Source organism: Atractosteus spatula, chromosome 2 (assembly GCF_055471065.1).
Source record: "Atractosteus spatula isolate fAtrSpa1 chromosome 2, fAtrSpa1.hap1, whole genome shotgun sequence".
NCBI classification, from domain to species: domain Eukaryota; kingdom Metazoa; phylum Chordata; class Actinopteri; order Semionotiformes; family Lepisosteidae; genus Atractosteus; species Atractosteus spatula.
This window is the reverse complement of record NC_142707.1, coordinates 51,727,379-51,754,912: the sequence shown is the minus strand read 5'-3', so window position 1 is coordinate 51,754,912 and position 27,534 is coordinate 51,727,379. Positions and strand designations below refer to the sequence as shown.

At 45.5% G+C, this 27,534-nt stretch overlaps 1 protein-coding gene across 2 annotated transcripts in view; it reads left to right on the top strand.

The window, feature by feature from the left end:
* daam2 (dishevelled associated activator of morphogenesis 2) overlaps positions 1-27,534 on the top strand; it is a 121,613-nt gene that overhangs the window by 81,637 nt on the left and 12,442 nt on the right. Inside the window, exons 6-22 of one of the 2 annotated variants that reach the window (XM_088907584.1) lie at positions 4,161-4,494; positions 5,865-5,975; positions 6,230-6,333; positions 7,042-7,108; positions 7,629-7,746; positions 8,200-8,338; positions 10,585-10,643; positions 12,250-12,434; positions 12,816-13,148; positions 14,356-14,463; positions 16,028-16,057; positions 19,780-19,886; positions 21,874-21,958; positions 22,383-22,489; positions 23,164-23,252; positions 25,740-25,908; positions 27,147-27,254. In XM_088907584.1, the coding sequence (XP_088763710.1) occupies positions 4,161-4,494; positions 5,865-5,975; positions 6,230-6,333; positions 7,042-7,108; positions 7,629-7,746; positions 8,200-8,338; positions 10,585-10,643; positions 12,250-12,434; positions 12,816-13,148; positions 14,356-14,463; positions 16,028-16,057; positions 19,780-19,886; positions 21,874-21,958; positions 22,383-22,489; positions 23,164-23,252; positions 25,740-25,908; positions 27,147-27,254 (2,253 nt within the window). The remainder of the gene's footprint in view (positions 1-4,160; positions 4,495-5,864; positions 5,976-6,229; positions 6,334-7,041; positions 7,109-7,628; positions 7,747-8,199; positions 8,339-10,584; positions 10,644-12,249; positions 12,435-12,815; positions 13,149-14,355; positions 14,464-16,027; positions 16,058-19,779; positions 19,887-21,873; positions 21,959-22,382; positions 22,490-23,163; positions 23,253-25,739; positions 25,909-27,146; positions 27,255-27,534) is intronic. The other variant, XM_088907593.1, reaches the window with a different exon arrangement.

The window sequence follows — 27,534 nt, the reverse complement described above, 5'->3', positions numbered from 1 at the left end:
CTCTTGCTTATACTGGGTCCAAAGCCCTTCCTCTGCACTGTACAGTAGAACAAAAACAAGAAATATTTTTGTCGTATATTAATAAAAACAAGGTTCAGCGGAGGGGGAGATGAAATCATTCCTCGTGGCAGGGTGCAGAGCCGGGTCAGTCAAGCTCAATTGCTTCTGGAACGCGATCCCAGCGGAATCCATCATGGCACTGGAATCAAAGCCAGGCAGATGGATGACAGCTCCCCTCTTTGGTGAGCCAGACCCTTGGCCAATACGCGTCTTTTCTATTAAGTAATAATGGAACACAGGGATACACAGACGGAAAATAATGGTAACCCACCCCATGCTTGAATCATGGCATGGTGCTTTGGTTTCATTTCCCATTGAGGAAAGGCCCCAGCTTCCTTGTTGCTTGTGGTCACCAGTATCCAGTGCTCTGCTGGCACTGGTGTATATCATCCTGCTGTAGCCCTGTCTGCACTGATCACTGTCAGGGGCTGTACAGCTGCTGAGCTGGAAGCCTGCTCTTTGGCAGCTCTGCCAAACTGATGGGATAAATTACTGTCACTTGGATACATAGCCGCTACAGCAGTGCCATCACTGATAACTGATCTTCAGGGTGGAACGACACTGTACATTCAGGGTTCATTTTACAAGACGATGTAAGCTCAGAAAAATGTGTGGGGAAATCACACTCCTGAAAGATACTAATTTCAAAATGTAGTGACATTACTTTCTTACTGTACAGTATAGTCCCAGATGGGAAATGTGCTTTGCAGGCAGGCAAAATACACAACACAATACACAGTACATTGAAAATGAGCCCATTAACAAATAAGAGACATGCATATACGTTGAGAAAGAAAATGTATATAAATAAAGTAAAATATACAGTCAACTGTCCAAATGGAGCAGGTTAAAAGCTGTGAGAATTAAAGATGACTTAATTCTGTTGCCCTTGAATCTAGGTAGCCCAAGTCTGCACATTGTTGGAAGGAGCTCAGATTCGCTGTGCAGTGGGTGGTCATGACAGTCATTGGTTATGTTGGCCGTCTGCACTATTAGTTCGACGTAAATGTGTGAAAGCTGTAGCTGCTGTGCACCAGTAATTTTGCTGACTACCTTCACAGTCCTGCTCAGTTTTCATTGCAGTATTTGTATTGTCTGTATTAAGGTGTCCAAACCATTAACCTCTACTCATTCCTATGTATAATACCTAATATACAGTATATATACAGTACTAAGGTTTGAGTGAGTTGCTGCATCAGCATTCAGGCTGCTGTGCAAACAGTATATACATTTCTGTAAAATACAGGTTTGACATAATAAAAAAATGTAAGGCACATTTATGAAATCTTTAGAAGATTATGAGTTCATACTTCCACATGTGTTTGGTCTTTCTGTATGTTTGGTTGGAAGATCCTTTCATGTAGAGATACAGTATGTGGTTCCAAAACCTTGCTTGGCTTTATTTGTGTTTGAGAAAGTGAAAGCAGGACTAATGTGGGCCACACTGCTGATCTTGCCCTGTGTGTCAAAAGGCAGGTTCTGCACAGCTGGGACGGCTCACTGACGTCCACCAGTGGCTATTTTAAGAAGTAGTGCGATACTTTACATATTGTAGTACAGTAACTGTACACAAACTGCATATGACACAGTAACTGGTACTCGTACAGTACTTTTTAAAATTGTTTTCCACACTGTCTTGTTAAGTTTAAAAAGTAATTTGTTGCACAAGTAACTTGTGACTGTAATGCTGCATGCACAACTTTCTCCAATATTGAATGTTGGCACTGGTGGTCTTCCTGGGTGTCTAACATCAACATCCCACACAAACTACGGAATAACAATGGCCCAAATATGACAGATAGTGTATCTATACAAGGTTTGTTTTTCTTTTCCTTAACTCAACAAAGCAAACACAACTCGGTCTGCTGTTACACAAATATACAGTCAAGTAATTAAGTGGGATGAAGTCAGTGTCGGGTTATTGTAGACAAATTCACAGCTTTATTGTGAACAAGGTTGTTCAGATTTCTTAGGGAAGGGTTTATTTAAGGTCAGAGGAGGTGAGACTTTATTCTGCATTGTGGGTATCCTGCAGACTGTGTGGTAAAAGCAGTAGGCGGTGAATTTTTCCTATAGTGGGGGGGTTGTTGTGGGGGAAAGTTTCTTTCTGTCCAGTGTATGAAGATTTTGGGATCATACTGTGCAAGCACAACAGCAGAGCTGCTCTCTTCCCTACTTCCCAAATATGGAACAAATATGGTTCTCTGATCTGACAGTGGTAGGGCACCCACAAAAGTCACTCACTCAGGTGTGGTACTGTAGGTCGTGTAATATACAGAACACTACAAGAAACATTAATAACATAGTTTATGTGAGAAAAAGACTACAGGCTTCGCATAGTGGAAGAGTGGTAAGGATTGCTAATGCAGTGCTGGGGTGCTATCTGCATGGAGTTTGTATGTTCTCTGCGTGTTTGTGTGGGTTCCCTCCAGGTGCTCTGGTTTCCTCCCAGAGTGCTGAGACATACTGTACTGGTGGGTTAATTGACTTCTGGGATAGTTGGCCCTGGTGCGAGTGCATGAGTGTGGGTGATTTTGTCTGTGTGTCTGCCCCACGATGGACATGGCGTCCCATCCAGGATGTATCCTGCCCTGTGCCCGTTGCTCCAGCTCCCCTGTGACCCTGTAGTGGATAAGGCAGTAAGAAGACAGATGGATGCAAGAAGGCTATAGGTGCTCCCAGACTTACAACAGGATTGCTTTCAATGTATTGCAAACTTACAGCACTGTTCAGTACTTTCAATAATAAAACTAATTCAAGCAAAGAGCATTGCAAACCATTGTGAAATAGAAGATAGACCTTCACGTACCTTAATTCCTAGTGCTGTCTTGCTTTTCAGCCATGAGTTGAAGGGTAATATTGCAAAAGAACTGCTGAAAAGATTCTACAAAATGCACACAGAAGAGAAGATATACACAAGAGGCGAAGCAGGGCAAGAGTGAGGCCGCACACAACTTGAAACCGGGGTTGAAAGAGAGCCGCAATGGGATTATAGAAAGCCTGGCCTTTGCCCAATTAATGATGTTGAAACCTAATCCAATTAGGTGGACAGTCATAACTCAACTCAGACTAAGACATCTGCATACAGTCTTCTGGACTTGTTTCTATAAAGCAAGTGTTCTATGATCCTGCAAAAATAGTCCCTTGAAAAGGCTTTTATACTTAACAGAAACAAAATCCTGCACCCATCTTTACTTGTCTCACAAGAACATTTTATCAAGATAAAAAATGACATTTTAATAATTATCTCGTCATCAAAAAACTCAGTTGTTTTTTTTTTCCATTCACACTAGGACAACAACGAATGAGCCAATTCATTTATAAAAGGAGGGGCCATTTCTTTACGGAAACACAGGTTTTATGTCTATGTAAAACATTTCTTCAGAGAAGGAAAAATGTGCCAGGGATTACTTTTTTTAAGAGCTCCCTGCAATAACACTTGCACTTTCAAGAATGCGGCTTTTGTGAACTAGAACTCTTGAGGGTTGCTGCTTTGTGACGTTAACCGGAAGAAACGGCTCTCACAGAAGGAAGAACTTTCATTCCTGATACTTTTGTAGAGGAGATTTACTCTTTATTTCTGCTTCCCTGTCCCTCTCTAGACTGAGGCAAGAGGCAACCAATTTGTTTCAGTGTCCGATGTTCCCACTCCTGTTTAGAGGATGCAAGGAGCCACAATGCAGTTTAGCAAAGAGATTTAATTTGTTACGCGAACAACTGTTTTCCTGAGAATATTTAGGAAAACACACACACAAAGTGTATCCCCCCTGGAGCTCTAAATCCAAGTGGTTTTCAGGACGTTTTACAGTCCGAGTACAACTCTAGTCACTCGCTGTTATTAGCATGAATGGGTGTTCAGAGGTGATCATTGCATATGAATTAGAACTATACAATCTATTTCCACACATGGCACAATAGCTGTTTCTGATGAGGTTATTCCTGTCCATCTTGCCCTTCATTTGTTCCTGAAATGTCACTGGAACGCGTAATACAGTATACTGGACTCTATGGGTTATGTACTGGAATATATGAGCTGGCTATATTAAAAATGCCCTCAGGAACCAGCCCCGACACTTGTGACATCCGCTTCTCCTCTGCAGGTTTGTGACGCGCTTCATCGAGCTGGACGGGCTGACCTGCCTGCTGAACTTCCTGAAGAGCATGGACTACGAGACCTCCGAGAGCCGCATCCACACCTCCATCATCGGCTGCATCAAGGCCCTGATGAACAACTCGCAAGGCCGGGCCCACGTGCTGGCCCACCCCCAGAGCATCAGCATCATCTCCCAGAGCCTGCGGCTGGACAACATCAAGACCAAGGTGGCGGTGCTGGAGATCTTGGGCGCCGTGTGCCTGGTGCCGGGGGGACACAAGAAGGTGCTGCAAGCCATGATCCATTACCAGAAGTACGCCGCTGAGAGGACACGCTTCCAGGTAGGACTGCCACCAGCGTCTTACTGTCCCCCCCTTTCACATGCACAGCCTCATCGAGGGGTGTTTACATCCAGACGATCTGGCATCTTTAAGAACTCAAGAATGGTTACAGACGAGAGGAGGCTATTTGGCTCATCTAGCAGATTTGGTAGTTAGTAGCTAATTTATCAAAGGATTTAATCCAGCTGTGTCTTTAAAGAAACCCAGTTACTGGCTTCAACCACATGGCTTGTTCCACACTCCAGCAACCCTTTGTGTAAAGTAGTGCATCCTTTCCTGACTGGAGGATCTCATCCAGCCATTTCTTTACAGAAACCAGGGTATCAGTTTCAACAACATGGCTGAGTAGCTTGTGTCATGCTCCCACAACCCTTTGGGTAAAGAAGTGGCTCCTTTTCACAGATTAAGATACACTGTGCACTTCCAGGTAGTTTCCACTTGCATCCTCTGGGTTGGCTGTTCATTTTAAAGAAGTTTGTGTTGATTTTGTTGAGACCCACATGGCTCATGCTTGCATCATCACAAAAACAGCAATTTTTTCCAAGAAAAAACAAATTAATATATTAAGAACATGACATTTCATCAATAGTGACAGGTTTATTTTGGGAATATAACTTCCTAACTCTTTTTGGCATCTTTTCTGGCAGTGGCAAATCCCATATGAAAGCAGGTCACTATCACAGACAGGAGGCAGGATGCAATCCTGAGTCAGCAAAGCCTGCAGCAGCCTACTCAGTGGCTGACTGAACAGACTGGACACGGGCTGTCCTGTGTTGGTCAGCTGGAGAACCGCAGCTGAGCAGCTGTGTCAGGTTAAATGAGTCAGACTTTCATCATCAGGCCTTTTCTAAAAGAAGTCTAAATTGATTTCGTTGACACATTACCAGATACCCTCACATCTCTGGCCTGTGAGCCAGTGAGCTAAGTCGATGAGCCAGGCGTTTTTGTTATTGTGCAGACTGGGCTTCTATCAAAGGACATAATGCACTCAAACATGTGAGCTCAAGATTTAGGCCATGATGATGGCAAACAGTTCACTGCACAGGAAATAGGTTAGGTGGGCATTCTACTCCAAATCTGCCCAAGATGAAGATCAGATCCTTAGTCTCATTTCTCTTCTTAGTCATATCAGCCTCATGCAACCTCCATTTTAATGGGGTTATAATCCCTTATATTAAAATTACTAAATGCTGTAGAAAACCTGCAGCAAAGGAAATTCATTGGTGTGGTAAGGTAGATCAATGAGGAGATGCAGCTCACCCTTATAACCAAGAAAGCTTTATCAGGCTACAAGGATGGACAAGAGTTAGAAGATGGGTCATTTGGAATATTCTGTTGCACTAAAGGGAAGCTGATCTTTCTGTCTGTAGACGCTACTAAATGAGCTGGACAGGAGCACAGGGCGTTACAGGGACGAGGTCAATCTGAAAACAGCCATCATGTCCTTCATCAATGCTGTGCTGAATGCTGGGGCTGGGGAGGTGAGTACAGCCTGTTGCTCCACATCTTCACAGAAAGACAGACAGACTCTCAGCACACTCCCAGACAAACTCCTCCAGCTGGACACACATTTCCAGACAGACTCGCATGACACTCCCAGACACACTCCTCCAGCTGGACACACATTTCCAGACAGTGGAGATACGGGTGAATGTGGTCCTTGAACCTACAGAGGTCACAGCTTCTGGGGAGCTTGAACATCCCCATTTACTCGGCTCTCTGTGCTTTCCCACAGGATAATCTGGAGTTCCGCCTCCATCTCAGGTACGAGTTCCTGATGTTAGGAATTCAGCCAGTGATTGACAAGCTGAGGGAACATGAGAATGCCACCCTGGACAGGTATGATTTCAGGATTTGGTTTTGTCCTAAGAGCTTATTTGTGCTTGCAAAAAAGATCCTAGCTCATTTCCATGATCTTGCCCACAGGACATAACTCAGCCTTAACTGTAGTGATCTTAGAGACAAGTTTTTAAGGTCAAGAAGGGTATCATCTTCTCAGTTTTGCTGAGTACTTTACATAGTAATCCTGGTCTGGGAGACCCACATGCCTGCTGACTTTTGTTCCACCTGAGCAGTCAGTGAAATCATTGATTCCTTAATAGAATGAGTTGTCGGTTTAATTCCAGCGATCTACTTGTTCTCAGTTCTATTGCTTCTTAAATAACTTAAAAGCTCCAACCTTTCCTATTGCAAAGATTACAAACAAGCAACTGATTGGTTCATGAAAGAATGTGTTTAAGTCAAGAGCTCAAGTGCAATAACAACGGGCAGGGAAGGGCGTCCCTAGGATGAGAAATGGGAACTGAGAATTAAGGCAACATCAGCAAACCTAGACTCAATATTAACAATACAGGCAAAGCAACATTTCTATTTTAAAACATCCGAAGCTGGAGAACAGCTCGGTTTATGTCAGTCTACGTGTATTGGGCTTCTTAATGCGAGTTTGACAACATGCCAGAGTGTATTAAGATCATGGGAACACATTTGCTATCATTCTGTCACCGACAGTGACATTCTTGCTTCTTCCTGCTGTCCATCCCTCTGCAGGCACTTAGACTTCTTTGAAATGGTGCGGAACGAGGATGACTTGGAACTTGCCAAGCGCTTTGATTCGGTGAGTTGGAGAAGCTGGTTTTCCTTGTCAAAGCAGGACAGAGGGGCTCACCGTTTATTTGCAATATGTACACACCATAGAGACAGGGGAAGAGAAAACCAATCTGATTTCTTCTGAAAGTCACAGGCGGACATGGGCAGATGAGAATCCTCATCGCCCCTCGGCTCTGTTGTCTGTGCAGAGGGCAGGCAGAAGCGATTCCAGGGGGACTGTGGGGCGTCAGACAAGGGCTGTGGGATTGCAGGGGTGCAGGCAGGTGTGGCCATGCAAGCATGAGAGAACAATTCCTCCACACTCATCAGTTAAAGTCATCACATGGCTGTGGCAGCTGTTAAGGAGGGAAAGGTCGACTGAAACCAGTGCCAGCTTTTCCCAGCTCTGTTTTGGTTCAGCCCAGCTCAGCTGGCGATCTGCTGGTGCTGGTGAGAGCTGCAGATAGCTTGAGAGACAGCAGCCTCACTGTCTGGCGGCAGGTGGGACGGATCGGGTGCATTGGGCTGTGTGATTTGCTTTCCCCCAGGAGCACATCGACACCAAGAGCGCCAGCCAGATGTTTGAAGTGATAAAGAAGAAGCTGTCTCACACGGACGCCTACCCCTACCTGCTGTCCATACTGCAGCACTGCCTGCAGATGCCATGTGAGTCAGTGCCATCTCATGCCCGCTCAGTGGTTGCAGGGCTCAGCCAGGGATGTTCTTTAGGAGAAAGTACAGTCGTGAGCATTGTGTGACAGTGTTCCTCCTTCCGTTCACTATCCTTCTGTCAAGAAGATCTGGCTTTATTATGTACAATGCGAACCCTTCTAGAAGGGCATCCTAACACACTTGCTGGTTGACTGGATTGAATGCATTGCACTGAAAAGCACCTTTCAGCTCTGATGGGTGGTGCAGGGGTCTGCCTACCTTTGTCACCGTGCTGAATCGATCATGAGAGCCAGAAGGGGCTTCAGGTGGGCTGGCCTCGTCTGCCAGAGGCTTGAATGTGCCGGATTCTGGGAGAACAGCCCGTATCGGCGGCGGAGAAGGTAGGTGCCGGTGATGTGAGCTGACTCGGCCCCACCTCTCACCGTTCCTCTCCCTCTCCTCCTCCAGACAAGCGGGGCGCTGGCAGCCTGCAGCACTGGCAGCTCCTGGACCGCCTCCTGCAGCAGATCGTCCTGCAGGACGACAAGGGCGACGACCCAGACATGGCCCCCCTGGACAACTTCAGCGTCAAGAGCATCATCCGCATGTGAGTGTGGCTCCTCCTGTGGGATCTGTGACCCGGCCAGGGTCTGGACTGCGTGCCTTTTTAAGTGGTGGCCTTGTTCCATGTTGTTGTTTTGTGTTTTGTCCTGATGAAGGCTTCTGTAACAAAATGTTGACAGTTTATGAAAGATGAGGTTTTGGGTGTAGAGAGTGTGCATTCAGTTGGCTCTACTTTTTATATCGCTGCTTTGTGCTCATGCTGGAAAATTCTAAACACAAGCCTGATAGGAGGCTCATTGCACCAACTGGTCCATTGGGTCAGGTCTTGAAGGGATTGAATAGGACTGGGTCAAGACTAATATAGAACAGTACAGGCCACAACCCATCACCCATCATCAAAGTGGAGTTGATCAGGGTTTCAAACTCAGAGCTGATAACTTTTTATCCAAATATTATATTAGCACCCTCTGATACAGCTAAGCATTTTTCTGAAGCCAGGGTACAACAGCAGTCCCCCACCTGGGAGGCTTTGTGGAACAGTAAGGAAACCATTGCCTATAAGCAGACAACAAAGAACTCAATAATGGCTTGTTTTGTTCTTGGTGAAACTGATGTGATATGAAAATACCACAAGGACAAGCCCTGTTTTTCAGTTTTAATTTTGTTGCGTTTTAATGCACTAACCTAGGGCAGTTGTGTGTGGTCCAAACAAGTAATGTATACAGCATGGCACTGCAGCCTTCTGGTGCCCTATTTCTTATGAAGATGAAGCACAATCAGCAAGAACCCTGACAGTTTCTGACAGTTTACAGCTCTGAAGAAATTATCTCATGTATACTTTGTGGCACACTGAGCCATTCCTGCAGCGTCTATGAAGAGATTTAAATAACATAATAGGATTGTACAATAAAAAAAGAAATAGTTCATTATGAGAGAAGGGTAATAGTTACAGTCAGAATATTGTTTTAATTAGACTCATGTTTTTGAGGCTATGTTTCTGTGGGAAATGAGCAGTGCTCCAGTTCTGTCTGCTTTAAAGCCCTGTAAACAACACAGTCACATGGCTCAGTCAACATTTCCTACCACAGATATTATTGCATCAGGAAACCGTGCAATCATTATCTTTACTGTCTCTTCCTAGTCTTTCAGAATCAGATCATACTCCAAACTGCATGGAGCTTCTCTTACTGTTGCCTTCTAACTGAAGGCCAGCAGACAAAACTGGATTTAAGAGCTCAGGAATCTGTGAATCAATCAATTTGATCCTTTTATAGAGCCTTTCATTCAGAGTATCCTCAAGGAACTTTATCAATGAACATTGCAGCTCTGTATTTAACTGGTATGAACTTTGCCTTGATGACCATTAGCTTTGGCACTAACAAACAAGCACTGTGTAATAATTGTGATTTTCCATGTATAGTAAATATATAGCAGTCCTGTTTATTAAATGTGCTTAAATAAAACAAGCAGTTGACTCTCTTAACCCTGTCTTGGTAAGTGAAGATATTAACATCGATTAACAGTGATCAGTGAAGATCAAAAAAGATGATAACGTTGATTAAGATGATTAATAGTGTAAATGTAGCAGGATACAACATGCCAACATGAGAATGGATAAAAGGAATATTTTTTACCAGGTAAATGTAGTTTTGAAAAAACAATTATTGGAGTTTAGTTGACGTTTGAAAATGGTGAGGAACTTTTGTATAACATTTGAGCACAAACACACACTCTTCCTGACAGTGTTTGTTGAGCTACATCCCTTAATATAATAATTTATTGTATGTTTTGACCAGTTGACAGACTTAGAAATACAATTTTGACTACCAATGAGGTTTAAGCACATCATTCCAACATGCAGGCTGCATCCAGATTTCACCAGCACATCAGAATTTTCGCTAGGAAGAGGTCTAAATGGGCTGATGTTTTCAGTACATCAGATAAGATCACTTTAGTGGCCATATACAATTTCTTGTATTAGGAATTTGTCTTTTCACATACCCCAATGCTCTCCTTGAGACACAGACAGGGAGAGAAGCTTGGGGTCAGAGGACAGGGTCAGCCATTTATACAGCACCCCTGGAGCAGTTGGGGTTAAGGGCCTTGCGCAGGGGCCCAACGGAGTAGGATTCCTCTGCCAGCCACAGGATACGAACTGGCAACCTTCCAGCCACAACCGCAGATCCTTAGCCACAGAGCCACCACACCACTCTACATTCACTTTGATTAAAATGCGCTGCTGAAGGAAGGCTTGTTGGTCTCCCTAATGCTTTCTAATTTCTTTCACAGGCTAGTGAATGAAAATGAAGTCAAGCAGTGGAGAGACCAGGCAGAGAAATTCAGGAAAGGTAACTGACCTGTTGACCAACACTCTGTAGTGTGGCTTGAAGAGCATGCACTGTCTACTGAGCTACTTAGTGTCTGCTTAGTGGGAACTGATATTTCCAGTGCTACACACTCCAGTAAGGCATGGGTACTTGCTGTACCCCTTGGGTTTCAAGCCCTCTGCACCCCAAGGCTGAATTTGGTAAAGTTGTTGCATACATTGCAGGTTTTAAAAGCAGTTTGTTGCTTAAAGCATTTTCTGTATCTCCTGTAGTGGGTTCCTCAGTGACTGGAGTTTGAACAGTAACAAGGTGAAAAAAGTTAAATCAGTTGAAATGAGCTCAGTGTGAGTGTGTACAGTGATATTGAGCTCAATGTGAGTATGTACTACTATACTGCATATGTTGAGGTCAGTGTGAGTATGTACTGGGATGTTGAGGTTAGTGAGAGTGTATACTGTGCTTTTGAAGTTAGTGTGGTTAGTGTGAGTGTGTGCTGGGATGATGAGGTTAATGTGAGTGTGTAATGGGATGTGGAACTCAGTATGAGTGTGTACTGGGATGTGGAGCTCAGTGTGAGTGTGTACTGGGATGTTGAAGCTAGTGTGAGGTGGACTGGGATGTTGAGGCTAGTGTGAGTGTGTACTGGGATGTTGAGGCTAGTGTGAGGTGGACTGGGATGTTGAGGCTAGTGTGAGTGTGTACTGGGATATTGAGGCTAGTGTGAGGTGGACTGGGGTGTTGAGGCCACTGTAACTGTGTACTGGGATATTGAGGGTAGTGTGAGTGTGTACTGGGATGTTGAGGCTAGTGTGAGGTGGACTGGGGTGTTGAGGCTACTGTAAGTGTGTACTGGGATGTTGAGGCTAGTGTGAGTGTGTACTGGGATGTTGAGGCTAGTGTGAGGTGGACTTGGATGTTGAGGCTAGTGGGAGTATGTACTTGGGTGTTGAGGCTAGTGGGAGTATGTACTTGGGTGCTGAGGCTAGTGTGAGACGGACTGGGATGTTGAGGCTAGTGTGAGTGTGTACTGGGATGGTGAGGCTAGTGTGAGTGGACTGGGATGTTGAGGCTAGTGTGAGTGTGTACTGGGATGTTGAGGCTAGTGTGAGTGTGTACTGGGGTGCTGAGGCTACTGTGAGGTGGACTGGGGTGTTGAGGCTAGTGTGAGTGTGTACTGGGATATTGAGGCTAGTGTGAATGTGTACTGGGATATTGAGGCTAGTGTGAGTGTGTACTGGGATATTGAGGCTAGTGTGAGTGTGTACTGGGGTGCTGAGGCTAGTGTGAGTGTGTACTGGGGTGCTGAGGCTACTGTGAGGTGGACTGGGGTGTTGAGGCTAGTGTGAGTGTGTACTGGGATATTGAGGCTAGTGGGAGTGTGTACTGGGGTGTTGAGGCTAGTGTGAGGTGGACTGGGATGTTGAGGCTAGTGTGAGTGGACTGGGATGTTGAGGCTAGTGGGAGTATGTACTGGGGTGCTGAGGCTAGTGTGAGTGTGTACTGGGGTGCTGAGGCTACTGTGAGGTGGACTGGGGTGTTCACTGCCTTTTGGCTAAGATCAAGCGTACAGTAGATCAAGTGTGTAGTGGATGTTGATTCTTGCATGTGTCTGCTGCTTTCCCCTCAGAGCATGCGGAACTCCTGGGCCGGCTGGAGAGGAAAGAGCGGGAGTGTGAAACCAAGACGCAGGAGAAGGAGGACATGATGCGGACACTGAACAAGATGAAGGACAAGCTGCAGAGGGAGGGCGTGGAGCTGCGGGCCACCAGGGAGCAGATGCTGGACCTGACCTCCCGCATCAACCACCTGTCGGTGAGAGGGCCTGGACACCAGGCACAGCATGGCACCAGCTTCTGCCCGTTTATGAGTCTGGGTGTCTTTCTTCATTTGTGGACTTTGCAGTTATCCTTCTGTTCGTGTATTTATTTACTTAATCATTTCTCCTCAGTAGAGGATGTTTGCAAGAAAACATTAAGAGTTTGTCCTGTTGACGTTGCACACAATTTAAAATTGCCTCACTACTGCATTTGAATAGTCTTCTGAGAAATAATTAAAATATACTTTTTTACATATCACTTCACTCACACGTTTTGTAGAGGTTTCTAGATTTCTGCTCAGCACCTTTGTGTTGAATAACCTTTGATGATTTGTTACCTCTGACATACTCATTAACACATCTCTCTTTTCCACCAGCAGGGCGGCAGTATTCCTTTTCCCCCTCCTCCTCCCCCTGGCGACCCCTTGGCTCCTCCTCCCCCTCCCCTGATGGGCGACTTCCCTCCTCCCCCACCTCCCCTGCCTTTCTCCTGCCCGCCCCCGCCTCCTCCTCCCCCCCCGCCTCCGGGGGGCCCTCCCCCTCCTCCGGGAGCTCCTCCCTTCTTCTGCTCTGGGGTCCCGCTGCCCCCCGGCCTCCCAGTACTCCCTGCCCCCCCGGCGCTGGGCACGACCACCAACATCCTGCACAACAAGAACACCCCCCAGCCCTCACACCCCCTCAAGTCCTTCAACTGGTCCAAGCTGGGCGAGGTGAGTTCGTCACTCGGTGGGCGGAGGGATGTACTGGCCCTGTGTCCAGGAAAAAATCAGCCGCCCTTTCAAAGAGGTCACACGTTTGTGTGTTTCACCTGATCGGGATTGGTATAATTTACTGTAATTTAATTGATCACTTACTTTATCACTTTTATTTCTCACTTACCGAGCATCAAGAAAAATATCAATATGCGTGCACATGTTTTAAGAATATGAAGTACAGTATACTGATTTGGAATATTGATTACAATTCCTTGATGTCATTTTGATTATTTGTTAATTCGAGATCGACTATGATATGCTCGGACAGTTGCATAAGCACCTACTGTAATCACCTCATCGGGGAGGGAGCTAATTAAGGACAGGTGATGAGGCAATGTAACCTCTTGAATGTCACACCTGACAAGAACCAAGAAGAAAAAACACTTGAGGAAGATCCCCTGTTTATCAAAAGAGCAACATCTTTGTGGCATCAGTGTGCTGGAGACCAGACTGTGACTGGTGAGCACACTGTCACTCACTGCCCGTGAGCATTTCTTTACCAGGACAGTTTTTACACAAGGGTACTACAGCAGTGTCTCCCTGGGATTTGAGCCCACAACATTCCCATCCAGAAGCCCAACCTCTTCTCTCCCTTATTCCCAGGCACTCACAATGGGTTTGTTGACAGCCGAAGTCAGAGTTCAGAGTGAGATTCTAAAAATAAGAGAAAGAAACAAAACCCAAAGGTTACAGTCGAGGTTGTTGGGTGACATCACCTTCGCCGTGTGTAAAAGAAAAATTGTCTGTTGCCATCTGGATGAGAACCTTGCTATTGGAACCTGCAGGAGATAGTGTTTGGAGGCCCTCCAGTCCCATTGGTCAATGCCTCATCCATTCACGATCCTCTCGGTCATTTACCACCGATCCCCTGTGAGCACAGCAGATCCTGGCTCATCTAAAAGACCCTAGGGACACATTTCACAGCTCCCTCTGTATTGGAAAGCTTCCACCACTTTCCTAAACTGCTTTGCTATTTTTTCCACCAAATTATCTGTGACTATAAAAAGCTAGTCATATCTTCTCAGCGTAACCGTATTTCTTCATGTTATACAATGTGGGCAATGTGGTGGGGAAGTCATAAGGAAGGGGTCCTAAGAAAAATGAGTGGAGTGGGACGCTGCCCCAGGTCCTCTAATTCCTGGCTTGTTCTTTCTCCTCTCAGAACAAGATCAGCGGTACTATCTGGCACAGGATCGACGACATGCGAGCCTTCAAGGTCCTGGATCTCAAGGACATTGAGAAGATGTTCTCAGCCTACCAGAGACAGCAGGTACTGGGGTCTGTCACTGCCTCCCTGAGACAGCAGGTCTAGGAGTCTGCCTGCACCTACTTGAGACAGCAGGTCTAGGAGTCTGTCTCCGCCTCCCTGAGACAGCAGGTCTAGGAGTCTGCCTGCACCTACTTGAGACAGCAGGTCTAGGAGTCTGTCTCCGCCTCCCTGAGACAACAGGTCTAAGAATCTCTCTCCCTCTTCCCAAGACAGCAGGTACAGGTGTCTGCAGCCGGGGGCGGTGTGAGGTCATCTACAGCAGACTCTTGTTTGGAGTTGTATAAGGAATTCACATATACAGTAGAATGGCTTTGATAAAACTGATCGCTTGCCTCTTCTTCTGAATAAGCCTTGCAGTCCTAATTGCTTACATTGTTTGAAGGCACATCAACAATTTTTATAACCCTGCCCTCTGAGAGCAGTAGAAAACTGTGCCGTGATATAATTTTAGATAAACTTGAATGGAATATAACCTTTAGCCTAAAGCCTGGCTGATGGCTAGCATTAGTAGCTGTGTCTTTCTCTCGCGGCTTTCCCAGTTGCTGTCATGCTGAAGCATGCTGTAGAAACTGTAGTGCAGTTGGGCTCACAGCCTCCTGACTGGCTCCCAGAATTGTATCAGCAGCAATCAAGGGACTGTTCTGTACAGGACCAGTGTTCTCCAGGGCACAGAGCACACACTGACAAATGTATTTTGTGTCACTAGGCTGCTGGGACTTCAGAGGATATGTTACAAACAAGAGGAGGCCATTTAGCTCATTTATCTTGTTTGTTTTTTTAGTAGCTAATTGATGCAGGGATACCAACAAGCCTTTTCTTGAAAGCAGCCAGTGTATCAGCTTCACCAACATGCCTGGGTAGCTTGTTTCTCAAGTCTCCTTACCCTGACTCCCTTTCAGTTACTCTTTGGGTAGAGATATGCCTCCTCTTCCCAGTTTTAAATGTTTCCACCTGTGTCCTCACAGTTCATTCTGTCCTTGAGGATTTTGAATATATTTCAGCTCTCCTTATAGTTTTCTCTGTTCAAGACTAAAGAGACTCAGTTCCTTCAGCCTGTCAGTGTAGGACATTCCTGGAATGTATCTGGTTGATTCCAGAGCACAGATATTTTTTTCTATAAAGTAGCAACCAGCTTTAATCAGCATCCTGAAATGGTATAAATGGGATGTAAAAAAGTACATGTAAGAGCTGCTACCCCTGTACTCTGTTGCTGCTGTTGATACTGATTCTCACTGTACAGTCAGTCCCAGAGTTAGGCATCCACAGACATGGCCTGAGTGAGGCTAGTTCAAAATAGAAACTTGTCCAGTGCATTTCAGTGCATGTCTCCCTTACGGAGAAGAGAGAAATGATTTTATTTTGCTTTTCATGGTGAGTGGCTGGCCTCACCCGAGCTGTCCCCTGTTAAAGTGCCTCCTTGTTTGCATGAGCTGGTCAGGAGGCTGGAATCAGCCTGCGTTGAGTAGATATCTGATCTCCTGCTCTCATAGTCTTGGCTGCTGAAGGTATTAATTTCTGCATGTGTTTTAATTTTGTCTTCTCTGCGCCTGCGGCTGCCGGGCAGGACGTGGTCACTAACCCCTCCTTCAAGCAGGTGAGTGAAGCGAAGTGCACTGGTCACCCCCAGGGGGCATGCTCCTGCTGTGAGTTCACCCCCAGGGGGCATGCTCCTGCTGTGTGCACAGGGCAGGGCTGTGTGTTCACCCCCAGGGGGCGTGCTCCTGCTGTGAGTTCACCCCCAGGGGGCGTGCTCCTGCTGTGTGCACAGGGCAGGGCTGTGAGTTCACCCCCAGGGGGCGTGCTCCTGCTGTGTTTTCAGCCCCAGGGGGCGTGCTCCTGCTGTGTGCACAGGGCAGGGCTGTGAGTTCACCCCCAGGGGGCGTGCTCCTGCTGTGAGTTCACCCCCAGGGGGCGTGCTCCTGCTGTGTTTTCAGCCCCAGGGGGCGTGCTCCTGCTGTGTGCACAGGGCAGGGCTGTGAGTTCACCCCCAGGGGGCGTGCTCCTGCTGTGTGCACAGGGCAGGGCTGTGAGTTCACCCCCAGGGGGCGTGCTCCTGCTGTGTGCACAGGGCAGGGCTGTGCCATACTGGTCATGGAGGGTAAGAGAGTTTCATTCTGGTTCAGCTCCTAAAGAGCTAAATCAGATGGTTACTGGTTTGATTGGCCAAATTGAACAGCTTTTCCGAGCAGTTCAAGTGCTGCTCTGTGAAAGAAGCCTAGCAAACCTGGAAATGCAGTGGCCCTACAGGACCAGGACTGGAAAGTCCTAACTTTGAGTAGTGTGTGTGCAAACATGCATTTTAATCAACCAAAATGAATATGATGGAAATGCAGTCTGATACAGAATGACTTTAGAAATATTGAATTCATTCCAGAAGACCTCACTGATTTAATGTACAAACACCCTCTTATATCACAGCTTAGAAAAGATTTTCAGATGTTTTCAACTGTGTGTTAACTATGACATATACGGTATATACTGTATATACTGTATATGTAGTTCATTGCAGAAGTATTCAGACCCTTCCTATGGTGTCCCATTTTGTGAAGCTACTAAATCATGCACATATCTTTTTATTTTAACATTTCATTGAAAACCTGAATGCTCAAACTGAAGACTTCAGGGCAAGATAAGTTACAATATATGTCAGCAAAAACTAAAGAGAGTAAACTTTATGCTGATTACATGAGTATTCAAACCTGTTAACTCAATATTTGGTAGAAGCACCTCTGCCAGCAATACAGCCTCAAGTCTTTTTGGGTAGATCTCTACCAGCTGTACACACTGACTTGGCATAACATTCCAACTACTTCTACTGGCAGATTTGCTCAAGGTTCTTGGGAACTGCTTATGGACAACAGTTTTCAAGTCTTTCCACAGATTCTCCATAGGATTCGAGTCTGGACTGGGCCACTCAAGGACATTTAATTTCTTATCCTTAAACCACTCCAGTGTGGATTTGGCCTTATGCTTGTTGGATTATTTTTCTGCTGAAAGGTGAATTCTTGTCACAGTTTTATGTCTGAAGCAGGTTTCCTCTAGTATTTGCCAGTACTTTGCTCCACCTACAGTATGTTCTCATCAGTCTTGACAAGCTTCCCAGTCCCTGCTGATGAGAGTCAGGACTAGAACAGACTGCTGCCACCCCCATGCTTGACAGGAGGGATGGTGTTGAATGAGTGATGCACTGTGTTGTGTTTGTGTCAGATGTAATACTTTGCATTCAGACCAAAAAGATCCAATTCTGTCGGATCTGCGTCCAAATCTTTTACCATGTTTGTAGTAAAACTGGTGCTTTGTTTATTTGAGATGGGTTTTTTCAGTTCCATACAATTCACCTTTGTGGAGTGTCCAGGATACTGTTGACTCCTGGACATTTTCTCCCATCTCGGCCACTGAACTCTGTAGCTCTTTCAAAGCCTCTGTTGGCCTCACAGTGTTGTCCCTCACCAGTTTCCTCCTGGCCCAGCTGCTCAGTGTGTAGAGACAGGCTGATCCAGGCAGTGTCTGGGTGCCTTCCACTTCTTAATGATCGACTTCTACAGATATTAAGAGTTTTCTTAAGACTCTTATTAAGAGTCTCCTTGATCTTTAAAAGGTTGAATCTACCTGTCTTGCTAACCTTACAGAGACAGGTGTATTTATTCTGAAATCATAAAAACTTCTTTTATTGCACACAGAAGCAGCCTGTGTGGCTCAATCATTTAATTTTCTGCCCATGAATTAATTTAGAATTGCTCTGCAAAATGTTTGAATACGTATGGATTCAGGACATTTCCATTTTGAGTTCATATTTGTAAACTGCTTATTTAAGTTTTATTTTGGAGTATGTTGTGTAAGTGACATTATTTACTACTTTAAAATGTCATTACTGAAAGCTTTGAAGCACCAAAATGTTGAAACTGTGTAAGTGTCTGAATACTTTCATAAAGCAGTGTATCTAACAGGAAATTAAGCGCTATATGCTGTCAATTTAAATTCAGTTTGTACAAAGGCTTTTACACAGAGCATCACAGAAGGCATTTCATAAATACTTACAATCCTTTTCAGCAGAGTACATCAGTGCATTAACCCATTTACCTTGTTATGGTCATATTGCCTGATGATTCTTCCTGGTCTGGATGACAGGTCGTGCCAATTTGAGTGCATTGCAGTTCAGTGCACAGTAGTTCATCTCGGTGCTCAACAAGCAGTCTGGGCCTAAATGCTCATGATGCGTCTGCACTTGCTGTCTTAGAGAAAACTGTTTAACACAGGCAAGCTCAGCTCTGCTTTGATTAGTTGTTTATTTTCCAACCTGCGCTCAGACTGCCAAGACCAGCTGCTGTAAGTAACATCAGCACCGTGCCACAGAAACAGTCAGTCAGACAAGTTAATAATGAAATATAAGGAATTGATAGATGCAAATGTTCCTGAGGGCAGAGAAAGTCATCGGTGTTGGTGGACCAGTAGACGGTGCTCTTCTTACTGGATCATAATTTCCAAAACCAATGACCCAATATGGTGACTGGACATTGTACTGGAGGAGGAAACATCCTTTGGATGAGATATTAAACCAAGAAAGGACCTGACTACTTGGTCAGTAGTGGTACCATGGCACTGTCTATAAGAGGAGTATGTTAATCCCAGTGTCTTGGATAAAATCCACTCTGGTCTTGCACAGTCACCCTCGCTACAGTCTCTAGACAGAACTCTGTACAGTTCCCTCTTAATTCACCTGCTGCCACAGTTTCTCACTCCTCCCCCTGATCTGGGGTACAGCGGGGCTGTTGGCACACCATGTCTGCTGTTACCCAGGTTAGTGCTGCACTTCAGGTATGGATGAAGTGGGTCCCTTCCTACACTTAAAGCACTTTGAAAGCCCTTGAATTGAAAAGTGCTATTAACTGCTTAATGTATGAATTACTTGATTGGTTAATTGGTTCATTCTCAGTCGGGTTGTGCTTTGACAGATCATGTCTAGTGTCCACACAGTATCGTCAGAGAGTGCTGAATAGGGTAGGTGTGGTAAGAAACCAGTCCCTTCATTCAGTTCCCGTATTGTGAAAAATACTTTCTGTGGTGAGCAGAGTACAGCTCCAGAAAGCGTGGTGACAAAATGAGTAAGTGCATGGTGACATCATGGGAATTGTGCAGAAATGCCAGACAGGTTGGCTGGGGTAAACGTGCATAGGAGTAGATCACCACTGTGACCCTTAATTGTGTGACTGAATTCATCCTCCGATCCAGCAGATACATGAGCCCGCTGTGCCAGGATCCCGCCCCCTGGTGCAGTGGTGCTTCACTGCCCTCTGTCTTGTGTGTCACCCTCTGCAGAAGGAATCAGGCTCCATGGATGACCTGTATCTGACCACCCGTAAGGTGAAGGAGCTGTCCGTCATCGATGGCCGCCGAGCCCAGAACTGCGTCATCCTGCTGTCCAAGTGCGTACCTCTGACAGGACCCTTAGATTGTCTAAAGGCTCTAGGTATTGATGAAATATGGGTCAGGATCTAGGAAAAAGTTTTCTTGCTGGTTTTCTGTACATTAGATTGGCTTTGAGTGAATAGGGGTTCTTGCAGCTTAAGGTCTTTCCCATGTAAATTCGAAACTATCCAGTGCTCAGTGGTAAAAGACAGACAGAGCTAAGACCAAAATGAACTGAGAAGCTCTTATGCGAGTTAAACTTTCTAGTGTCCAGGGAAAGTCTAGGGCGAATGCTACTCCACTCCCCCCTTAGCCCTGCCAGGAGTGCAGCATGTAGGCTTCGCGACAGTCAGCTCTGGGGTCAGCCACTCCACCAGCAGGGTGTCTCCATTAAAAATAACCTATTTTTTTTCTATCTTAAATGCCCCACTACTTTTAGCATGGCCAGCCTATTAAGATTATTATTAAGATCTTACCTCTTATCTTAAACAGAGCACTGTGGTGTTCTTCAACGTAGCATAAGAAAATTAAAGGAGAAATAAAGGACTTTATAAAATGATTTAAAAAATAACAGGATTCAGCTGAGGTGCACATGTTTTAAAATATATTTAAAAGATTGATGGACCAATAATTAGTCTGTGATTACTGGCCAGTGTCGGTAGGATAAGCTGAAATGTAAAGGAAGTTATTTTGTCCCAGGGCATTTTAATGACCCTAGTTACAGTAGCAACACTGAAACACTGTGGATTTGCATGGGTATATATGGGTTTAACGCAGGGCACTGTTTACTGTCAGTAGTGAAACAAGATCACAGGATTATAATTGGAAACTGAAAGGGAATTCATTTTGGATAGAGAAGAGGAAACTTCTTTTCACTCAAAGAGTGGTGGGTGTTTGGAACAGGCTTCTCAGCCAGGTAGTTGAGGCCCAAACACTGGGCACTATTAAGAAATATCTGGGTGAAGTTTAAGATTTAGTAAGCTACTAAACTACAGTACTAATTGAGCCAGATGGGTCAAATATCTAGTTAGTTTTAAGTTGGGTAAATGTGTATTACTGAAGTGCCCAGGTTAATAAAACAGTCTCTAGCAGGTGTCAATACAAAAGTTGCACAGATGTTGTTTGGCTGTCAAGGGTGAAGAAAATGTGCTTTTAAACACTGCTCTCTGAGTGCTACTCGACTATGGGGTGACTGACCCTGTGTTGAGGTCAGTGGCCCATCAATGAAGCTGTGCCATGAACCAAAGGATGTATTGATTAGAATAACATGAATTGGCATTGATCAGCGCTCCAGTCGATGATGGATATGTCAGTATGTTCTCTGCTGCAGCCTCAGGCTAGCTGACTCACTGACTCAATGAGGACAGCTTTCCAGAATACCCAAAAACCCTATTACCAGAGGCTGGAACAAATACGGATACTGCACTGAAAAGGGTACTTTAATTTAATCACAGTAAAGGATTTCCAAGTCCACAATGCACATGGCAGAAAATTTGGGCCAGGTGACATGGTTTAAAAGCCTTGTTTCTGTACACACAGTAGTTACAGTACAAGGCACCCTGACAGAATTAGGCACTCTGTGTGCTGCAATGAGGCGTCCAGCAGCTGTACACTAAATCAGGAGACCAGGACATGTGAGCTCTGTGTCCAGCTCCGACGCTGGATGGAAAGATACACTGTGTCTTGCCCTAAAAAAGGACACTGTACAGTATTTTTAATGTAGTGCATTATTGAAGAAAAAAACATACAATTACAGATTCATTCTGCATTTAAGGCTGTTTGTCCTTTTTAAACACAGAGTAGCCTTGAAGTAAAGGAACTCCAGGAAAACTGTAACTTTTGCCCTCCTTCTGTTCTGGGAATGGCATCACATTTCTTCACTTTCTGGTTCTGTGATGATGAATGATGCAGTCCAGCCCACACCACCACGAGGGGTTATCTGAGACAGTCGGAGTCCTGGCACTTGTTTAGCTAATGTTTTCCTGCTCTGGGCTGTCCCTGCAGACTGAAGATGACCAATGACGAGATCAAACGAGCGATCTTGGAAATGGATGAGCAGGAGGAGCTGGCCAAGGATATGCTGGAACAGGTACTGAATAGGCACAAAGACAATCCAAAACCAGCACAGCCAAGCGCAGTGTGAAGAGACAAGAGCATACCCTTTTATATCCTTTCTTATGTTCGTTGAATGACTCCTCTTGATTATAACCTTTCTTATGTTCATGTGAATGGTCTTCTCTTGATTGATTCCTATCAGTGTTCATATGGATAGGTCTTCTTTTGATTGGTTCCTTTGTTATGTAAGTGGCTGCTCATCTTTGTGTGTCATGTGGAGCCTGACACAGACGATCATGCAGAAGCCTATAGTTTGCAATGTGCTGAGAACCAGGTAAAAGGTGGACGATCCCACTTGCCTGGGGAAGCTTGGCGTCTGTACATGTGTACTACGGTCTGTACTTACAATGCCTGACTCCCCGGCCTGTGACGATAACTCCCTTGTGTCCGCCCGGCAGCTGTTGAAGTTCATCCCTGAAAAGAGCGACATCGACCTGCTGGAGGAGCACAAGCACGAGATTGAGCGTATGGCCCGCGCTGACCGCTTCCTGTACGAGATGAGCAGGTACGCTGGGGAGTGGGGGTGGGGGTGGGGGGGGGGACAGGAGAGTCTCAGGGAGAGAACGCTTATCAGAAGGCTTGGGGACTCAGTGAGGGTTGGAGAACGCGAGAAGCTGCACGGGGCTGTTGTGCCAGACATCCCAGGAAAATCAGAGCAAGAATGTGTCCTCTCTGTGGTTTTTACCTGACGAAAGACAAGAAATTCAGCAGCTTTAAGAAAAAAAGAAAACTGTATTTTTGATTCCGAAAAACTGTCTCTGGGCAGAACTTTAAAGATCGTGGGAGGATTGCTGGGAAATTAGGAAACACTAGAATAACCACAGATCCTCTTCTAAGTACTTGTGCATGGGCTGTCCCCACAGAAGTGATTGTTAGCAAAAAAGGAGATAATACATTAAGTGATTTGATTACATCTTTATCATTTGTCTACCAGTGCCTTGTCATTTCCTGCAGTGCAGCAAGCTTGGTGCTGCTTGAGGGAGCTCCTCTTTTGCCCACACTCCTGTAAGATTGCTCTTCTAGAATTTCAAATTAGTATTTCTCCAGATTTCTGACTGGGCTGGAGAAAATTAACTTAGAAAGCAGAACAGGACACAGAATGGTGTGAAATACTGTAGCTCCTTTACCTGTGGGCTCCACTGACTGTCTCCCAATCCTCTCCTCTCACTTTTCCAATAGGATTGACCATTACCAGCAGAGGCTACAAGCCCTCTTCTTTAAGAAGAAGTTCGCTGAGCGCCTGGCAGAAGCCAAGCCCAAAGTGGAAGGTAGGATTCTAACCCTCCACATTTTGTAATGGCGATGAAGAATCAGGAATATTTATAAAGACTGAATTTCTTAGGAACGTATTATTTAAACACATTCTCTCTTTCATGACTTTTTTCTCCAGTCGTTGTATCATGCTTTTGTTTTCCTGTCCTTGATATAAAGTTGTATCTTAGTTTTTAGGGCTCATTTCAGTGGATTATGATGTAGGTAAAACCATCATATTGTTTGAAGAAGTCAATACCCTGGCTTCTTTCAAGAAACATCTGGATCCTCTAATCTCGACAGAAGGCACTTCTTTACACAAAGAGTTGTGGTAGTATGGAACAAGGCACCGACCCATGTTTTTAAAGCTGATTTTGTGAAGCATCTTTTGAGAAATGGCTGAATAAGATCCTTGGCTCAGTTACCTACTACTGTAACTAGGAAATGGGCTAATGGGTCTGAATGGTTTATTCTCATCTGTAACCTTTCTTGTGTCCTCATGTTTTATATAAAACAAAGTGCTGTTATGAGGAGGAGGGAGGCAAAAAGACAAGCAATTAAACTAGCATTGCAACGGGTTAATGCGAATCTGCACGAAATCTCTACACATCAGAGTAAGAAGTGGCCTGAGAAAAAAAGGCTGGAATTAATGCTTCTGTTGGAATGCCTCACATGCAGCTTGGATTTCCTTTGTGTGTGTGTGTATGATATCACCCTTTCTGAAAACTCCAGCAAAAATTAAGAATGGGGTTACCAGGGAAGCTGTTTTGGAAAGCTGGCAAATGTGAAGAGGCGGGAAAGTTTCTTTTCTTCTTAAACAGTGCTGAGCAGATCTGAGGCCCGGGACCTGATCCAAGAGCTGGGCATTAGCAGGGCGCGGGGGGGACAGGGGGAGGTAGGGCGTGGGCATTCTCCGGTCATGGAAGAAACACAAGCGGCCTGCTGTTTTCCAAGCTACCAGAGCGAGGAACAAGGACAGCTCCGGAGCGGAGCACTCTGAGGACTCTTTCACGCTTTGAAGGGGACTGGATGGAACGGGACATCCATTCACCTTTCACCGTGAAATGAGAGCTGGCTGGCAACAGGCTTTCCTAAGCTGGCCTGTCTTCGGCTGCGTTGGCGAAGGCAACAGAAGCCCAGGGGCCTGTCGTCACTAAGGGCCCCCGTCGTCCTCCACGGATTTTGGCAGTAGGTTGTTAACAAGCAGGAGCCTGGGGGTTTATTCCTTCTAAGGCCGCAAGTAAAATGAGCCTCAGCCTTCAGCCCCAGTGGATGTTTTTTCACAGTACAAAAAAACGCCCACGCAGTCTGGCAGGATCTTCCTGGTTCAGGCCCAGGATCGAACGGGAGCCTCAGCTATGAGACCCCTTTCCTGCATCAGAAATGGCTGACACTCGAGATACGATTATCAGGCTTACCGCTGGCACCAGAATAAGGGTCTTCACTGCAGAAAAAGCTGCCAGAAGTCCGCTCCACCGTCCACTCTCACTGAAAACAACAACGTTCTTTTTTTTTTGCCTATTGTTCTGGGAGACCATCAAGCTAATCTTCCTTCTGGGAAGCGGCACCCCTCTGGAGCGGCGCAGAACAAGGACACACCGCTGTTGTCTGCTCTCCCTCGCTCCCACTGTAATCAGACCGCTTGCCTCAAAAATGTGAAGCATGATGAGAAACGCAGCGCAAACCTAAAAAGCAGTAACTAGAATGAGGGTTCAGGCCCCGTTCGCGACACTGCGTCTGCAGACACACCGGCGTGTTCACATTTCACCCTGGCAAAGGCATTTCCTTGAAAAAAGACTTGAGCTTTGTTTAGTTTCCAGCGATTTTTTTATTAACTAAGGAGGGGAAGGAGGAACAAATCTGACGTCGTGAAATGATATAATGGGTGCTTTGTTTTTGTTTTTGTTTCCCCTGAAGATTATCAGAAGATGATTTCCAGTGAGGCCTGATACTTTGCAAGTTAATTCACTTTAAGATGACAGGGAGCCAGGTGACTGAGTGGTGCGGCTATTAGCATTGCTGCTTCGCAGGGCTCAGTTCTTGGGGTGCTATCTGTGTGAAGTTTGTGTGTTCTCCCTGTGGTTGTGTGGTTTTCCACAGGGCGCTCCGGTGTCCTCCCACAGTTGAAAGACATACAGGGCACAAGAGGGATCAGGGGGGCAGAGAATTAACACTGAGACCACCACAAGAAAGGAGGCATTTCTTTACACAAAGGGTGGTGGGAGTAGAACAAGATGGACAGCTATGTTGTTGAAGCTGATACCCTGGCTTCCTTTAGGAAACAGCTGCATGAGATCCTAGGATCAATTGAGTGCTACAGAAGCCGCCAAACAGGCTAGATAGGCTGAATGGCCTGCTCTCATCTGTGACCTGTGTTGTATGCCGTATTCTCAGTACAATGTAAAAAGATGTTGGGAGATATCCCTCGTTACTGAGTGTCCTCTTGGCGGTGTGGTCGTCCATCTGTGGATAAGTGTCTTGGTCTCTGTCGGTCTGTCCTGCAGCGATCCTGTCAGCCTCCCGGGAGGTCATGCACAGTAAGAGACTGACGCAGGTGCTGGAAGTGGTGCTGGCCTTTGGGAACTTCATGAATAAGGGCCAGAGGGGGAATGCCTACGGCTTCAAGATCTCCAGCCTCAACAAGATTGCTGACACCAAGTCGAGCATAGACAGGTCAGCCTCTGGGAGCTGGGAATACAATTTGAGGAGAACTATTGGAAACAGGAAATTCCTACTTGGGGGGAAAAAAGAACATGCAGGGCAGCAGAATGGCCACTTACTGTATACAATAATTGTATGAGTGTTTCCTGTTACAGAACTTACTAGACATGATATAAATGTCTTAATTAGCACAATTGATTGGTGGGGAGAAACACCTGAACATTACAGGTTTCTGTTGCCTAACAAAGCAACAACAGAGTACTGAGGCACAATGAGGATAGTGTAGGTATGTGACTTATTTATTTTTTAATGACAACCAACATTTAATTCATAGAAGAATCCCGAGATCCCAGAAGAAGAGACTTTGCTCATAAATGTGGTATAAAAACGAACACAGAGTAAAGTACAATGTATTTGTGGTGAAAGCACCCTGGTGTACCCAGAGGTTTTGGTGAGCTGAGTACTGCGCAGCGGGGCAGCAGAAGCAGAAGGGTACACAGCAGTAACGTGAAGCACGCCGAGCCTGTGTCAGGGGCTTTGAAAAACTGCTGCTGCTCTGGAAGACAGTCAAGGGGAGCTGTGAAAGGAGGCAGCAGAAGCAGCAGAGCGCATGTCTTCGCTCACAGTTGTGGATGCTCACACTCAGCTCACTGCTGATCTGTCATGCTGTCAGGGAGGGGCTGCTTTTCAGATCCACTAACCCTACAGCAGTGAAACAGGAAAACTGTTTTTCAGATTCCACGTCCTTGTTCTTGGGGTAACGTTTAAAACAGATTGAATTTTGTTGCTGGGTGGCCATCAAACAAAGAACACTGATCGTTTTAGATTACATTACATAAGTGGATGATGCTCAAATTGAAAGGATTGAACTGGATAAAAACTCAGGGCGGGACAGTAGTGTGGCTTGGTATTAGTATTGGCACCTGGATCCAGGGTTCAATACTGGTTCTGTCTATGTAGAGTCTGCATGTTCTCTTACTGCATATGTGCACAGGTTTTCACCATGTTTTCTTCCACCATCCATCTGGTGTCCCCTCTGGGGTGTAGTCTCAGCATGTACCCTGTTTTGGACATCAGCTCTGTTTTGCTACTACACTTGCCATGAACTCCTGGCTTTCTGATGTGGATGGATTGTAAGGGTGTTTTTAAAACTTGCACAGCGCTTGTATGTGCTCTTCGTTCTGTAACTTTGGTGTGAGGAGAGGACAGCTCCCCTGTGTGCCCTCCAACAGTGTGTGTGTCTCCTTCAGGAATATCACCATGTTGCACTACCTGATTATGATCTTTGAGAAGAACTACCCTGATATCCTCCACATCCCCGAGGACCTGAATAGCATCCCAGAGGCAGCCAAAGTCAAGTGAGTACCCCTAGACACGGGCAAGCTTGGCTTCCTCTAGAATTCCAGTCGGGACAGTGCGTTGATGGGTTTGCTGAACACTCCTTGTCAGGGGCAGAACATGAGCAAATCCCACTACTTCTTTTCATCTTCCTTTAAATAATATCACCAGAGAAGAAACCCTTTTTATCAAAACATCATGAAAGCCAATGAAAAAACATCTATTACACAATGAAAGACAAATGGATGGTTGTGTGCCTTATTTGTGCCTTCAGAGTTGTCTGAATTGACTGAATCTTTT